At 49.0% G+C, this 15,352-nt stretch overlaps 2 protein-coding genes across 3 annotated transcripts; one reads left to right on the plus strand and one right to left on the minus strand.

Moving 5' to 3' along the window:
* Positions 1-8,395: 8,395 nt before the first annotated feature.
* Arhgef39 (Rho guanine nucleotide exchange factor 39) lies at positions 8,396-12,228 on the plus strand. Its single transcript, XM_005078894.4, has 9 exons — positions 8,396-8,594; positions 8,741-8,835; positions 9,059-9,179; positions 9,346-9,464; positions 10,021-10,091; positions 10,338-10,466; positions 10,784-11,013; positions 11,225-11,313; positions 11,416-12,228. The coding sequence occupies exons 1-9, from the start codon at positions 8,457-8,459 to the stop codon at positions 11,429-11,431; spliced, it is 1,008 nt and encodes a 335-aa protein (XP_005078951.1). The 5' UTR covers positions 8,396-8,456; the 3' UTR covers positions 11,432-12,228.
* Positions 12,182-14,998, minus strand: Ccdc107 (coiled-coil domain containing 107). Of its 2 annotated transcripts, none has more exons than XM_021232268.2 (5): positions 14,855-14,998; positions 14,585-14,736; positions 13,103-13,163; positions 12,929-13,019; positions 12,182-12,857 (listed from the first exon to the last, which is right to left on the minus strand). In XM_021232268.2, the coding sequence occupies exons 1-5, from the start codon at positions 14,922-14,924 to the stop codon at positions 12,482-12,484; spliced, it is 750 nt and encodes a 249-aa protein (XP_021087927.1). In that variant the 5' UTR covers positions 14,925-14,998; the 3' UTR covers positions 12,182-12,481. The 2 variants fall into 2 exon arrangements, with proteins under 2 accessions (XP_021087927.1, XP_005078852.2); XM_005078795.4 differs by having other exon boundaries at positions 14,819-14,995.
* Between the last annotated feature and the right edge of the window lie 354 nt (positions 14,999-15,352).

Below are 15,352 nucleotides of genomic sequence, written 5' to 3' on the forward strand. Positions count from 1 at the left end.
GAGATGTCAAAAGAAATCTTTTGAAGAGGGTGACAGAATCCAGTTTTTATATTAGGCCCCAGTCTGTCCATTTAATGCACACTTACTGAGCCTCTTCCAATCTTCCAGATATTGCTACTGTCCCCAAGCATGCAGCATAGAACAGAGGGCAACGTTTAGCTCTGAAGCTCACATTCTCAGGAGATCCCCATGGCCTCAACAAATGGGGAAAGAATAAGGCCATTTCATGCCCATATCAAAGACTATTCAGTCAACAATCAGCCAGGTAGCTGTATAGATTAATTGAATGCATTGAGTTTTAATTCTGTAGCATACAGCCATATCCCAAGGCTCCAGGTAACTCTGCTATCCCAGCTTCTCTTTGAGAACCTTCTAGATGATTCCTGTTCTGAAGGGTACTGCCAAGTACTGAAGAGTCCAAATACCTCATCTGATGGACCCAATCAGGGTTAACTTTGGCTATTCATGTTTATAAAGTACCACAATGCTAAATGTTTTCATTATCATACTTTTCTAAATCCTGTCTGTTCTCATTCAGAACCTAGGCAGCTTCTCCAGGAATCTTTTCTTTTCTTTTTGGTTTTTTTGAAACAGGGTTTCTCTGTGTAGTCCTGGCTGTCCTGGAACTTGCTCTGCAGACCAGGCTGGCCTCAAACCAGAGATCTGCCTGCCTCTGCCTCCTAAGTGCTGGAATTAAAGATATGCACCACCATGCATTTAATTTTATTTTAAATTGTGTGTGTGTGTGTGAGAGAGAGACACACACACACAGAGAGAGAGAGAGAGAGAGAGAGAGAGGAGAGAGAGAGAGGAGAGAGAGAGAGGAGAGAGAGAGGAGAGAGAGAGAGAGAGAGAGAGAGAGAGAGAGAGAGAGAGAGAGAGAGAGAGAGAGAGAGGAGAGAGAGAGAGAGAGAGGAGAGAGAGAGAGGAGAGAGAGAGAGAGGAGAGAGAGAGAGAGAGAGGAGAGAGAGAGAGAGAGAGAGAAACAGAGAGAGAGAGAGAGAGAGAGAGAGGAGAGGAGAGCGGATTCCCACAGAAGCCAGAGGTGTTGGATTCCTGTGTGCATGCGGGTGTGGGCTTGTGTGTATTTGGATGCAGAGGTCAGAGGGCAGCCAGCTCTCTTCTATCTTTACGTGGATTCCAGGGTCAAACGCAGACTGTCAGAGGTCACAGGAGCAGAGGGAATCATACTGTAAGGTGGAGCTTGGGCTGCATAGATACTTTCCTCCAACACTGATTAGCTTTTGTTCATTTTCCTTCCTTCTAAACATTCTGAGCATTCCGGTCTTGTCAGGGTCTGTGTATACTTCCTGGCAACTCCCTGACCCCCTTCTCTAGACGCATCTCCTCCTCCATTTGTACCCTTCTTCCCATCATGCCAGGCTCGCAGGGCGAGTGGCTTTATCTCTGAGCCATCTTGCTAACCCAAGGAACCCTTTTTTTTAACCAGCCCTCTGCCTCCAGTCTGGAAGCTTTCAGTGGTGCCTCTGAGTTACCGCCACACAGCACTTGACCTCAGCAATAATCTTGCTCACGAATTAATTCATATTAAGATGATTTATGACATTTTATCTGCTCTACTAATCTTGTATTCCATGAGGGCAGGGTTCAAAATCTCAATTTTTTATTCAACAACTATTAGTATTTTCTCCCTGCAAAATACCTTGCCAGGTACTCTTATCTTAGGAGCTCCTTGTCAATGACTTGTGTATGCCGAACCATAACTGCCCCCCAAACCTCCTTTTGTTGTTGTTTGGACATGATCTCATTATGTAGTCCAGGCTGGCTTGGATCACTCTAGGCTTATACCCTATCCTTCTTGCCTCATTGTCTTGTGTGCTGAGATTATATATATATATATATATATATATACATATATATATGTATATATATATAATCACTTTTATGGTACTTCAAATTGTCTGCTTTGTCTGTCAGTCATATTTTACATGAAGATGTCTATGGCTGAATAAAGCTGACTTCCCCATGTGCTCGTCTTAGAAGACAGCTAAGGGTTCTAGGTTGCCTTTGTGTGAGTGGGTATAGTTCAGTGACAGAGTGCTTTATCTACCATGCACAAGGCCCTGTTGACCTTTCTGAAGCCAAATTCAGCGTCATCCATGACATTTTGATCCATCCAGTACTCTGGATAGTTGGCTGTTTTCAGAGCCTTACTTGGACTCTGGCACATGGAAGGAACGTGGTAATGTCTGAATTGGATGACTTGTTGAAGGCAGACTGTGGTAATAACTAGCGTAGTCTGGAAGGGAGAAGCCACGGGAGCAGAGAGGACCGTACTGTAAATGGAGTTTGGGGCTGATTAGATCCCTTCTCTAATACCAATCTCAGCTTTTATCCATTTTCCTTCTTACTAAATATTCTGAACTTTTCAGCCTGACCAGGATTTTCATATACTTCCTGATAGCACCATGATCCCACGTCTCTTCCTCCCCTTTGTAGGGCTTTGTGTCTGCGTTCCAACGCAGATCTGCTTGTAGGTACGGCATTGTTATAGTTTACTAACTTTCCAGCTGATCTCTACAGTTCTGGACCCCCAGAGTCTTCTCTTTCTCCATGCGGCTATTTCCTTGGCTTGGGCGGAGACGTGGACTCTGATCCTAAATCACAACTTTGTAACTCAGGGATCTGCCAAACCCTAAAACAAGCTAGAGTTCTCAGAGTTCTTGTATCAGGGACACTCCCTGCGTAGCACAGGACAACTCCACAGGTGTTTAAAGCCAAGTCTTTGATCCCTGGGATCTGTGTTTCTAAACCTTGACACACACCTTCCTGAACAGGTTTCTGATTAACCCTGGGTTTCAGGAGAGGGAATTCTTCACTGGTAGAGCAGGAGAAAAGCCCCTTTCTCCCTAGTCATGGATTGGAAGCAAAGACCAAAGCTGTTTGAAGTCTTGAGGCTGGCCTGTAGTTAGTTCTGCCCATCACACTATTATTGCTAGGGCTATCATAAAAATGACCATAAACCAGGTGTCTTATGGCAATGCAATTGTTTTAAATCTCAGCGTTCTGTAGGCCTTAAGTCTGAAGTGTTTTGGCAGGACCAGGCTACCTCAGAGGCCCTGGGGAGGCCCCTTTTGTTGCCACTCCTGGATTCTGGTGGTGCACACCTTGGACCCCATTACTCAGGAGGCAGAGGCAGGCAGATCTTTTGTGGGTTTGAAGCCAGCCTGCTCCACATAGTAAGTTACAGGCCAGTCAGAATTACATGGTTGAGATCCTGTCTCAAATAATAATAATAAAATAATAACAACAATGATAAACAACTGTGACAATAACAAAAACTCAGTTATATATGCAAAAAACCCCACTTTCCCCAGACATGGTTACACTTGAGGTCTGGGGTTGGCCATGGGTATGCAGTCACCATTTTAGTCTATCAGTGTGGTGGAACTAAAGTGGATCCATCTCGAGGAGTCCTTAGTGTCTCCTCAGCCTTGCCTTCCTCTACCAGTTAGACAATGCTCCCAACCTATTTCATAGTGAGCTCTACTCCCAACATACTCACGCATACCCAAGACATTATACCACCATCTCTTCCTCCTTCAGTGATTTATTATATACATACACACACACATATCTGCATGTATGCCTGCAGACCAGAAGAGGGCACCAGATCTCACTATGGATGGTTGTGAACCACCATGTGGCTGTTGGGAATTGAACTCAGAACCTCTGGAAGAGCAGCCAGCGCTCTTGAGCACTGAGCCATCTGTCCCGCCCCTCCTCCTTCAGTTCTCTGGTTCTTCATGTGTATGTGTGTACCTGCATGAGTACCACATGCATGCAGAAAGCCCTAGGAGGCCAGGAGGCAGTATCGGATCCTGGGAGCTGAACCCAGGTCTTCTGCAAGAGCAGCCAGTGTGTTTAGCCTCTGAGCCGTGTCTCCAGGCCCTGCACACTACTCTTAGTGCTTAGGTTTACATGATCCACATGGGATTATCTGCCCATTTGAACTTCATTTGCTTCTCTTTTGTCTTGATTTTTGAGACAGGGTCTCACTCTGTGGTCCAGGTTTGCCTCAAACTTGCAGCAATCCTTCTGCCTCGGCTTTCTACATGCTGGGATTATAGACATAAGCCACCAGGCCAGGCTCTCCCCATTCACTTGAGACACTGTCACCGGCTCTTAACCTAGCGTCACAGTTTTCTTGGAACCCGGACCAAAGAAACAGTCTGCTCCAAACTCTCCAATTCCCCAAGACAGTCATGTTGTTCTCCTCTAGTCTAAGCCTGGAATGTAACATTTTCAGGATTCTTAGAATATCTGAGCTGGAGGAGCTTAGAACCCTGGCAATACCCTGCTTCTTGGCTCGGGGCCCAGATTCCTAAGAATTCCAAGTGGAAGAAATGGGGTCTAATGCTTGTCACATTTAGTTTCCCAAATCAATATGTATTTTATAATCACAAAACAGTGCATGCTCAATGCAGGAAACGTGGGGAAAATGAAGAAGACTCTTAGGGAATTAAGATATCTTCCATGCTCACTGAGACTTTAGCCTCAGGATTTCACTGCCTGGCACAGGTAGATACTCATTTGTTCAATTATATTCAGCTCATCACCCAGAGATTAAAAACCACAATTAGGTTTTGATTGCGTAGCCTTCCAGGCTTTCACACACGTTTTTATGCAGAGGGAATCATGTTAATAAGTAGCTCTGTAGCTCGCCTTTTCTCCTCTCTTGACATTATACTTGCTATGAGTATTTTCCCATTTGATAGCTTTTTAGAATACACACACACACACACACACACACACACACACACACACACACGGAGAATGAAAGAATTCAAAGGGAGGGACGAGGTGGCGGTGTACAATGCCTGGGGCACACTTGGTCTTGGGTATGTTTGAGTTGTGACCAGCTTTTGAGTAGTTTTAGGTGTGGGAGAGAGGGCTATATATATATAGTTTGTTTTTGTTTTTTGAAACAGGGTTTTTCTGTATAGCCCTGGCTATCCTGGAACTAGCTCTGTAGATCAGGCTGGCCTTGAAATTACAGAGATCTGCCCGCTTCTGCCTCCCAAGCACTGGAACTAAAGGTGTGTACCACCATATCCGGCTGAACGTTTTTTTTTATATTTTAAAATTTTATTTTTTGGGGCTGGAGAGATGGCTCAGAGGTTAAGAGCACTGACTGCTCTTCCAGAGGTCCTGAGTTCAATTCCCAGCAACCACATGGTGGCTCACGACCATCTGTAATGAGATCTGGTGCCCTCTTCTGGCCTGTGGACATACATGCAGACAGAATACTGTACACATAACAAATAAATACATCTTTAAAAAATTTATGTTTTATATGCATAGATGTTTTGCCTCTGTCTGTGTACCGCATGTATGTCTGATGTCTGAGAAGGTCACAAGAGGGTATCTGATCCTCAGAACTGGAGTTGCAGACAGTTATGAGCAATCATGTGGGTAGTGGGAATTGAACCTGGGTCCTTTGGAAAAGTAGCCAGCATTTTTTAAAATAATTATTTAATTTTATGTGCATTGGTGTGATGGTGTCAGATCCCCTGGAACTGGAGTTACAGACAGTTGTGAGCTGCCATGTGGGTGCTGGGAATTGAACACGGGTCCTCCGGAAGTGCAGTCAGTGCTCTTAACCACTGAGCCATTTCCCCAGCCTCCAAGTAGCCAGCACTCTTAACTAATAAACTATCTCTCCAGCCCACTCCCTGTTTAAAAAATATTTATTTTTATTATTTTAAAACTTGTGTGTATCTCATAGTGAGTTCCAGGACAGCCTCCAAAGCCACAGAGAAACCCTGTCTCAAAATCCCCCCCACCCAAAAAAATTGTGTATCTGTATGAGAGATGGCTGGGGAGTTCAGAGGGCTCCAGCTTTCCCAGAAGACCAGGGTTTGATTCCCAACATCCATACCTGGTGGCTACCACATGCATACTCCAGCTCCTAAGAGACTCCCAGCATCCACACCAGGTGGACACATCTGCCCATGACTCCAGCTCCAGGGACATCTTTTCTGGACTCTGGGCACTGGCATTCACATGTACACATACCCCACTCCCATGTATACATACCCTCCCATGTGAACATATGTTTTTTAAAGATGAAAATCTTGGGAGTGCAAAACTGTACAGCTGCTATGGAAATCAATATGGTAATTTCTCAGAAAACTAGAAATCAATCTACCTCAAGACCCTACAATACCACTCTTGGGCATACACCCAAAGGAGGCACAGTCATATTATAAGGACATTCACTCAACTATGTTCACAGCAGCGTTATTTGTAATAACCAGAACTTGGAAACAACCCAGATGCCCCTCAGCCGAAGAGTGGATAAAGAAAATGTGGTACATTTACACAATGGAGTACTACTCATCAGTAAGAAACAATGACATCTTGGAATTTGCAAGCAAATATATAGAACTAGAAAAAAACATCTTGAGTGAGGTAACCACACATAAAGCAAAGTGTAACCAGCCTACAGTCCACAACCCCAGAGAAGCTAGATCCCTCTTCCAGGAACAGATGGAAGCAGATGCAGAGATCTATAACTAACCATTGGGCCAACCTGGGCGAGTACAATCTAAGTGAGGGAGAAGCGATATCATGAACAAAGGAGTCAAGACTGTGGTGGGAAACCTGCAGAATCAGCTGACCCTAGCTAGTGAGAGGCCACTGACTGCACTGTCAACTGGGGAACCCACATAGGACTGAACTGTGTGTGACCCCTGAATACCTTGGTCCTAACTCCACGAGGTGATGGAACAGACTTAGTTGACATCCTAGGGAAGGCCTTACCCTCTCTGAGCAGCAGATGGGAGGTGGGATTTGGGATGGAGGGAGGGAGGGAGAACTGCAATTAAAATGTAACAAATCAATGAATAAAAAGTAAAAAATGAAAGTCTTTTTTTAAAGATTTATTTATTAAATATACAGTGTTCTGCCTGCATATATCCCTGCACACCAGAAGAGGGCACCAGATCTCATTACTGATGGTTTTGAGCCACCATGTGGTTGCTGAGAATTGAACTCAGGACCTCTGGAAGAGCAGCCAGTGCTCTTAACCTCTGAGCCATCTCTCCAGCCCCCAAACTGTTTTTTTTTTTAATGAAAGTCTTTAAAGAGAGATTCCTGATACATATTGACAAAATGTTCCAATTTGCCTTACAGGAGTATACCCAATTCTTCAAGTCCTAAGGAAAATGTAGAACATCCTCTTTTTGATAAGGTAATGCAGTTAACACATCAAAGCTTTTGCCTTTAATCAGAATGGTAGAGGGGGGAGGTGCGGGAGGGCTGAGGGGAGTGGAGGAAAACTGTGGCCAGAATGTTGTGTATGAGAGAAAAATTAAACAAAACAAAACAAAACAAAAACCCTAGCCGGGCCGTGGTGGCTCACAACTTTAATTCCAGCACTGGGGAGGCAGAGGCAGGTGGATCTGTGATTTCCGCCTGGTCTACAGAGCAAGTTCCAGGACAAGCTCCAAAAGCTACACATGTCTCGAAAAACCAAAATAAATAAGCAAATAAATAAATACCAAAAAAACCTCCAGTAAACTCAAAGCACCACTGCTGACTCCTTACCTGAAGCTAGTTTGTGATCAAGCTTAGATCAGTATGGAGAGAGAGAGAGAGAGAGAGAGAGAGAGAGAGCGAAGACTGCGGAACATAGCTGTAGAATGATAGTCTAGTATGCATAAATGGGTTCCATCCCAGCACCTCGTAAGCCGGGTATGATGCTGCGAGACCAACTTCAGCGTTTGGAAGCTGGAGGCAGGAGGATAAAATCAAGGCCAGCCTACATTATAGGACTCCCAACAAAAAATAAAATGGATGCCGGGCAGTGGTGGCTTCAATCCCATCACTCGGGAGGCAGGCGATCTCTGTGAGTTGGAGACCAGCCTGGTCTAGAGAGCGAGTTCCAGGACAGCCAAGGCTACACAGAGAGACCCTGTTGTGAAAAACCAAAAATAAAATGAGGAAACATACAGTAACTTAAAACTTGCTCACTTTTGTCTACATCTCAAAGTTCCTAGTTAGCGAAAGCCCTGGGAATGACTGGCCAACCGCTTCCCCGTCTGACACCGGCTCAGGACACGGTCTGCACCGTACTTATTCCCACATTCCCAATTCTGCAGTTAGACACCGAGGCCCTGTCAAAGTCTGCATTTTGGAGTCTCTTGTCTGCGTGTTCAGACGGCTGTGCCACCTTCGCGCCTCGCAGAGGTCTGTGCACACTGGGCACACGTGGCATTCGCGCCACCTCGGAGCGCACCTGTAGCGCCGCCCTGGCGGGTGGGGCGGACACTGGCAGACCGGACACGCAGCGAGCCGCTGGCTGGCTGCGCATGCTCTGTGTTCGCGCTCTGATCCCGGGCCGCACCTCCGCGGCCCCGCCCCCGAGCGGTTGGAATTTGAATCTCCGGCGCGAACGACGCTGCCAGGAAGCCTGGAACCCTGGGTCAGGCATGGAGAGCCCAGACTCGGTCTCGCGCTGCCCGGTGCGACAGCAGCGTGCTCGTTGGGAACGGAAACGTGTCTGCACCGCTCGGGAGCTGCTGGAGACCGAGCGGCGCTACCAGGAGCAACTGGGGCTGGTGGCCACGGTGGGGCGCGGAGGGGGTGTGGGAGGGTCTCAGACCTTGCTTCCCCAGGGTTAGGAGTTCAGACGGAGGTCTGCAGTTTCTGACTGCACCTCGACGTTGACTTCCTCTTGCCACAGACTAAGAAAACTTTTTTTTTCCCTTCACAGTACTTCCTGGGAATCCTGAAAGCCAAGGGGACACTACGACCACCAGAGCGCCAGACTCTGTTTGGGACCTGGGAGCGCATCTATGCTGCTAGCCTGTGAGTGGAAGCGTTGTAGGGAGGGAGACCTCCGGGCAGACTCAGAAAGGCCAAGTTCATCTGCCAACTTTCTCACCTGTGGCCTTGGCCCAATGCCTTAACCTGCCTGTGCTCCAGCGGTAAAATGGGATAATAGCAGTACCTTCGAGGCAGGGTGCATGGGAAGCATGTAAGTGCTTGAGTAGTTGTTGGCCTGCCCCTTAACTGTCCTTTGCCCACACAGAGAGCTGCTTCCCTACTTGGAAGAGGGACACTGGGGGCCGGGACTAGAGGGCTTCTGCTCGCACCTGGAGCTCTACACCCAGTTTGCTGCCAATGCTCAGAGTGCCCAGACCACCCTTCGGGTAACTCCCCGCCCCGCCCCCTCAACCTAGTGTTCAGCATTTAGAGCCCAGCTCTTTGCTAACATCCTAGGAGGACTAGGTTACCCTCAGGAGCGCACAGCTCGCGGAAGGCTGTGCACACAGATGAATGTGATATTAAGAGTGGCCGCTCTCCCTCTCGGTCCAGGAGCTGCTAAAGAAGAATAAACGTTTTCGGAGGTTTGTGCAGCTTCAGGAAGGCCGCCCTGAATTTAGGGGTCTTAAGCTTCAGGACCTGCTCCCTCTGCCTCTGCAGCGACTCCAGCAGTGAGTGAACCCCCCTAGGCTGGAATTATCTCAGGCTGCATAACTGCTGCCTGCAGCTTTGTGGGGGCGCCGTAGGTTCTATCCCAGCTCTGCCTTTCTGGGCCCAATTACGTTTAAGGAGCCTTTACCAGAGGAAATGTGGACCCTCAGGGGTGCCCAGGGTCTGCAGCCTCAGACTGGGGCTGTGGGAACCTGCACTAAGGCCTGGCACAGGCTATCTGGAAAAGCTCACTGGGATGAGGGGTTAGCCCAGTCTGAAGTTCTATCCCAGGGCTCCTCGGTTGTCTGTGGTAGCCTCCTTGGTTTGATTAACTTCTAACTTCTGACCCAGCCTCCTGAACTAGTCTGCCACTGGCTCTTCAGTGTGGGATGGAAGTGGCCCGCTCAGTGAGCCCAGATTCTGAGCCCCAGGTTAGAGGGGCCCCAGAGAAGCCAGGCCTTTCCCGACCTTATAACTAAGGCATGAACGTCTGGGGGCTGATCTTCAGGTCATATGAAAGCAGGGCATTTTTCCTGCCTCTACTTCTCTTCCTCACTTTCAACTGTCCCCTTCCAGGTATGAGAATCTCGTGGTGGCTTTGGCTGAAAACACAGTTCCCAACAGCCCTGACTGCCAGCAGCTCACACGTACGTTCTTGTTCTTCTCCAACTCAGGCAGAGGCTGCCTGTCCCGAACGCCTTTCTGGTTCTGACTTCCAACAATGTCTGGTGTGTCCCACCTTCATTCCATGTATAGTGTCCCTAAGTGCCCTGCTTTTGCTTCAAGAAGCTAGAACCTGACCCAGGCCCCCTCCAGACTAGCTCGCCTTTTCCTACCAGTAGCCGCTCGAAGCTACACTTGTGTTGGCAGTGAGGTAGGGGATGTTGTTCCAGGGGCTGCCCGCCGGGTGACTGAGACTGCCCAGAGAGTCCATGCCATTGGCCAGACCCAGAAGAATGACCAGCACCTCCTGCGTGTCCAGGCTCTCCTCAGTGGACGCAAGGCAAAAGGGCTCACTTCAGGTAGACTGTGGCCTCTGCCCTCCAGTCCTCAATTGCCCCTTGCTCACTCACTCCTCTTCCTCTACAAAGCCAGCACATTGGGCCGGCAGACGGCTCAGGTGGATGAACCTTAATCCCGGAACCCACATAAAGGGAGGAGGAGAGAAGGGACTCCACAGAGTTGTCCTCTGCCCTCCACATGGACACACAGTAATTAAAAACAAACCACCCAACCATAGCCAGCATGCTACCTCCCAGCGCTGGATTCCCCCTGCCCTTCTCTTGTGTTCTCACGGATGCCTGAGCTGTACCAGAATAATGGCACTCTCATTTTCTAGGACGATGGTTCCTACGGCAGGGCTGGCTTTTAGTGGTGCCTCCCACCGGGGAGCCTCGGCCCCGCATGTTCTTCCTCTTCTCTGATGTGCTCCTCATGACCAAGCCTCGACCCCCATTGCACCTGCTCAAGAGTGGCACCTTTGTCTGCAAAGCCCTGTACCCTATGTCCCAGTGCCAGCTTAACAGGGTCTTTGGCCACTCGGGAGGAACTTGTGGAGGTTTGCTCAGTGTAAGTTGTAGGTGGGAAATCTGGGCCCCAAGTATACTTCAAGCACTTACAGACCAACAAATCACTTGGCCTGGGTCCCTTTTCATGAAAGTAAAGGGATTGTTGGGGCTAAGGTTTCATATTTAGTCATCATCTTATCCCTGAATTCACGCCGTGGTACCAGTGGGGGCTTCAGCCTGACTTGTTCTGAACTACAGTGGTTTCTCCCTAGCTGTCCTTCCCTGATGAGAAGCTACTGCTTATGTCCACTGACCACGAGGAGATGTCACAATGGTACCACAGCCTGGCTGTGGCTATCAGGTAAACTGGAAAGGAGTGCTTCCTCTTATAGCAGGGCTTCCCCCATCCCCACAGGTGACTGTCTGGATACAGCACTCATCCTGAACTGTTTCCTTCCCACAGAAGCCAGAAGAGCTAGATTCACAGACATGTCCGACCTTCCTGCAACATGACACCGTCATCTACAAATGTGCTGGGCCACATTCTTGGCTATCCTGGGATATATGTGGCAGTTGGGCATGCCCGAAGAGAATTGTAAAATTCCAGAACTTGGTATACTCAGGGATAGGGCAGAGCCAAGAACAAAAGGGAATCTATTTCAGCTCTGGAACCAGAACCCTCCATGGGTTGACACAGACCATTTAACTAGCTTATCAGAAAGCAAGCTGTGGATGGCGGCGCATGACTTTAATCCTTACGCTTAAAAGGCAGAGGCAGGCTGATCTCTGCGTTCGAGGCCAGCCTTATGTACAGAGCGAATTCTAGGACATTCAGGGCTACACGGAGAAACCCTGTCTTGTTTTAAAAACAAAACAAGAATCAGAAAGCAGGCTTCAACCTAGCTGAGCCCCAACTGACTCAGCTCCTTTAACACCAAGCCACTGGGTTTATTCAATTTGCGGCTTTGTAAAGGAGGCCATTTTTGTTATCTGTGGTTTCTTGTTTTATTTTTGAGGCAGGGTCTTACTATGTGATCCAGGCTGCCTATGCACTTGAATTCCTCCTGCCTCAGCCTTTCAGTGTTGGGTTTACAGGTGTATGCTGCCACACCTGGTTACTGTATATAGTGTCTTTTCTTGAGACAAGGTTTCATGTAGCCCAGGCTGGCCTTGGACTCCAGATCTTCCTGAACTACCTCTTATGTTCTATAATTTATTTCCCCACTGGATTTTAATACAGTGCTACTTTGTTTTAATAAAGTGCTGTTTTGTTGTATTTTTAGAAAGACCTTTCTGTCCAAACCATGAGAAAAAGGAGTTTGAGTCTTGATGGCTGGCATATTGGTAGCCTCAGGGGAAGAACTGTAGCTCCTTCTGTCTTCTCCCAATTCTGGAAGGCAGCCTCTTTTCCTAATATGGGAATCTTTTCTGGGAAGCCCAGTTGGCTTATGTCCCCAGTATTCCTGTGTCGGACTGTCTGGGAGCAGCAAAGCAGAGAGGAAGAGCCAGGACACGGAGGCTGGGTTTTACTAACCCTTCGCGGGTTGTTCCCACTTCCCTGCTGGGTCCTTTGTCACAGTCTTGTGCCATCTTCTCCTTAGCCCCTGCTCTGCCTCCCAGGAAGGAGCTAGGTTCCATGAATCTGGGCTCCACTCTATAGGCCCCTCCCAGGCCTGACTCTCTCCAGCAACTTGTCGGTCCTCTTTCCCCAAGTGCTCAGGAAAGGGCATGCCAGCCTCTGGGAGGGAAAGATCAGCTTGTTCCAGTTGCCCGGCCTCCGTCTCCCAGCCATCACCTCCTGGAGCGTGCACACCTGCATCAGGGTTGCGGTCTTGCAGGAGCTGGTGGACGGCCTTGAGCTTCATGTTGAGGAGTTCCCGCTGGGTTCCGACCAGAGTAGTCACCCTGCAGAAACACCCACTCAGGGGCTGCTCAATCTGCCTCTGTGGCTCCCCACTCACCCCACAAATTCTCACCGCTCAAAAAGGGGGTCCAGCTGGGTCATCAGATTGTTGAGATGCTGCTCTGTCTGGGCCAGCTGCTGTGTCAACTGTACCAGCTGTTGTTCTGGGAGAAGATAGATGGGATGGTTACTCCTGCAGCTCCCTGACCTACTCCCCAACCAAAACCACAACTACTGCCCAACCCACCTGACTGCAGGGATTTCTTCTTGTTTTTTTCCTCTTGGAGAATGGCAGCCTCATCCGGGCCCTGTTGTCGAAGCAGGAAAGGTAAAGCTGACGGAGTCAAGGCCCCGGCACCTCAGTCCTCAATGCCAGTGAAGACAGGAGCCAGAGAAAGCTCTGGGCATTCACCTCAGAATCCCAATAGCCTATATATAGTCCAGAACATGAAACAACGTGTCCACATATGGACAGACTGCTAAAGCCCTCTTGGGACCCTGAAACACTACGGGAGGGATCAGAAGACTGACCACACATCCCTGCTTTCTTGTTTAGCATCCCTGCCCTCCATCTTTGAGAGAGGGTCTTGCTAAACTGCCCAGACAGGCTTTGGACTTACAATCCTGCCTCAACTTCTGAGTGGCGCATGTCTGTGCCACCAGGTCCAGCTCCCTCAGTCTCTGTTGGTATAAAATCCCTATTCTGTCAAGTCAGTTTTCAATTCACATTACTCCCCTTCCACGCTGTTTTGCTGGTGATACAGTGCTCTTAAAGGCAGTGCCCTAAGGTTCATTTTTAGGGTACAATTCTCCCACCGTTATGATGGGCAGACCCTGTAACTGTAAAGCAGGTTACAACAATGCACCATAAAACTATCAGCTGCAATGCCTACCTCTCTTCCACAGGTCCTAAAGCTCCATTTATAAGACAGGAATAGAACTTATTTTGGTTTGGTTTTTCAAGACAGGGGTTCTTCGTGTAGCAGCCCTCACTGTCCTGGAGCTTACTTTGTAGACCAGGCTGGCCTCGAATTCACAGAAATCCTCCTGCCTCTGCCTCCCAAACGCTGGGATTAAAGGCGTGCACCACTACGCTCTGCTAGACCTTACTAATCAATTCCAATCCTCATTCTACCCTGTCAAGTCTGCCTGGACTCGTTACGAGTCATCTCATACAGTTTTATGTCACTGATTAGTTCAGTTTCCATTTCCTAATACAAGTAACTGGTCAGGGCTGACGATACAGCTCTGGGTGGTGGGTACCACTCTCTGGTTCAACAATTTCAAATCCATCAGAATTACTGTCTGTTCACATTTCAGGACTTCCTTGCCAGGGAGAACATGAAATGGCTTGGTGTCTGGCACCCTAACACTGTTGTTGCAGCGATTAACCCCTTGGGCCAAGGTTGTGCACTTTTTCGCATACAGACACTATAGTTGGGTTAAAATACCACTTCCATCAGACACTATGTGGATGATCTCGAGTAAGAAAACGACTCTTCACTGGGTTGTGGGAGGATTAAGCGTAACGGTCATTAGCTACAATTTCCCAGGCTCCTCTCTGGGAAGTCCATTACTTCTCTGGATCCTCGAACCCCCGTAATGTAGGGAGACAAAGGAACTAGTCTTCATTTTACAGGTAGCCGGGAAGCGGAGTCTTGTTTTTGGCCCCGTAGCGCCCCCAGGAGACTGAGGCCCAGGACTCCCCCAGGCCACGGCTATACCGCACCTGCAAGCACTTGTACAGCACAAAAGCCACGACGGCCGCAGTGTACAGCGCCCCCAAAGGCAGCGCTCCGGCCCGGGCTCGCTCGCGCTGGTCCTTGGGTGGCGGCCGCCGCCGGGGTTCGGTGGCTCCGGGACCGACCTGAGAGCGGCGTTCTGCGGATTAAAGACACCCGTCAGGGGAGAGGACGCTCCTCCCGGGCAGACCAAGCCTCCCTCCAGCAACCCTCGCTGGTACCTGGGTGTGCCCCTAGATCGGGGCTGGGGCGCTCACCAAGGACCCCAAACAGCGCAGACACAAGCAGCAGCCCCAGCACACTCGACACGGGGCCCGCGCCCGCCATGCCTGGCTCACTGGGAAGGTGCACCCGTAGCCCAGCGTTCCAGCGTCGGCGTCCCGCTGTAGTGCGCACGCGCACACGACCGCAGCCGCTCCCGCTCTGGGTCGCCGGAGTGGCCACGCCCAGCTCACGGGGCGGGGCACGTAATATTTGCATAATACCACCCCCACCTGGTTTTCCTACATTACTTAATTTCCTATCTATGTATATATATTCCTCAAGCAAGAATGGCTCCAGAATCTTTAACTCTAACGTATCATGCTTAAAACAGTGGCTCGTCATTTTGGAATTGGACGGACCAATTTCCTCACCATAACCAAAAAAACCCTGAGATTTTAGAGCTATAAAATAGCCGCCCTGCAAGTGAGAAGGCAGCTCGCTCTGAAGGCCTGTTTCCTAGGCTACATACGAGGGACGAGTTCCTTACTTCC

Source organism: Mesocricetus auratus, unplaced genomic scaffold, assembly GCF_017639785.1.
Source record: "Mesocricetus auratus isolate SY011 unplaced genomic scaffold, BCM_Maur_2.0 Super-Scaffold_6730, whole genome shotgun sequence".
NCBI classification, from domain to species: Eukaryota; Metazoa; Chordata; class Mammalia; order Rodentia; family Cricetidae; genus Mesocricetus; species Mesocricetus auratus.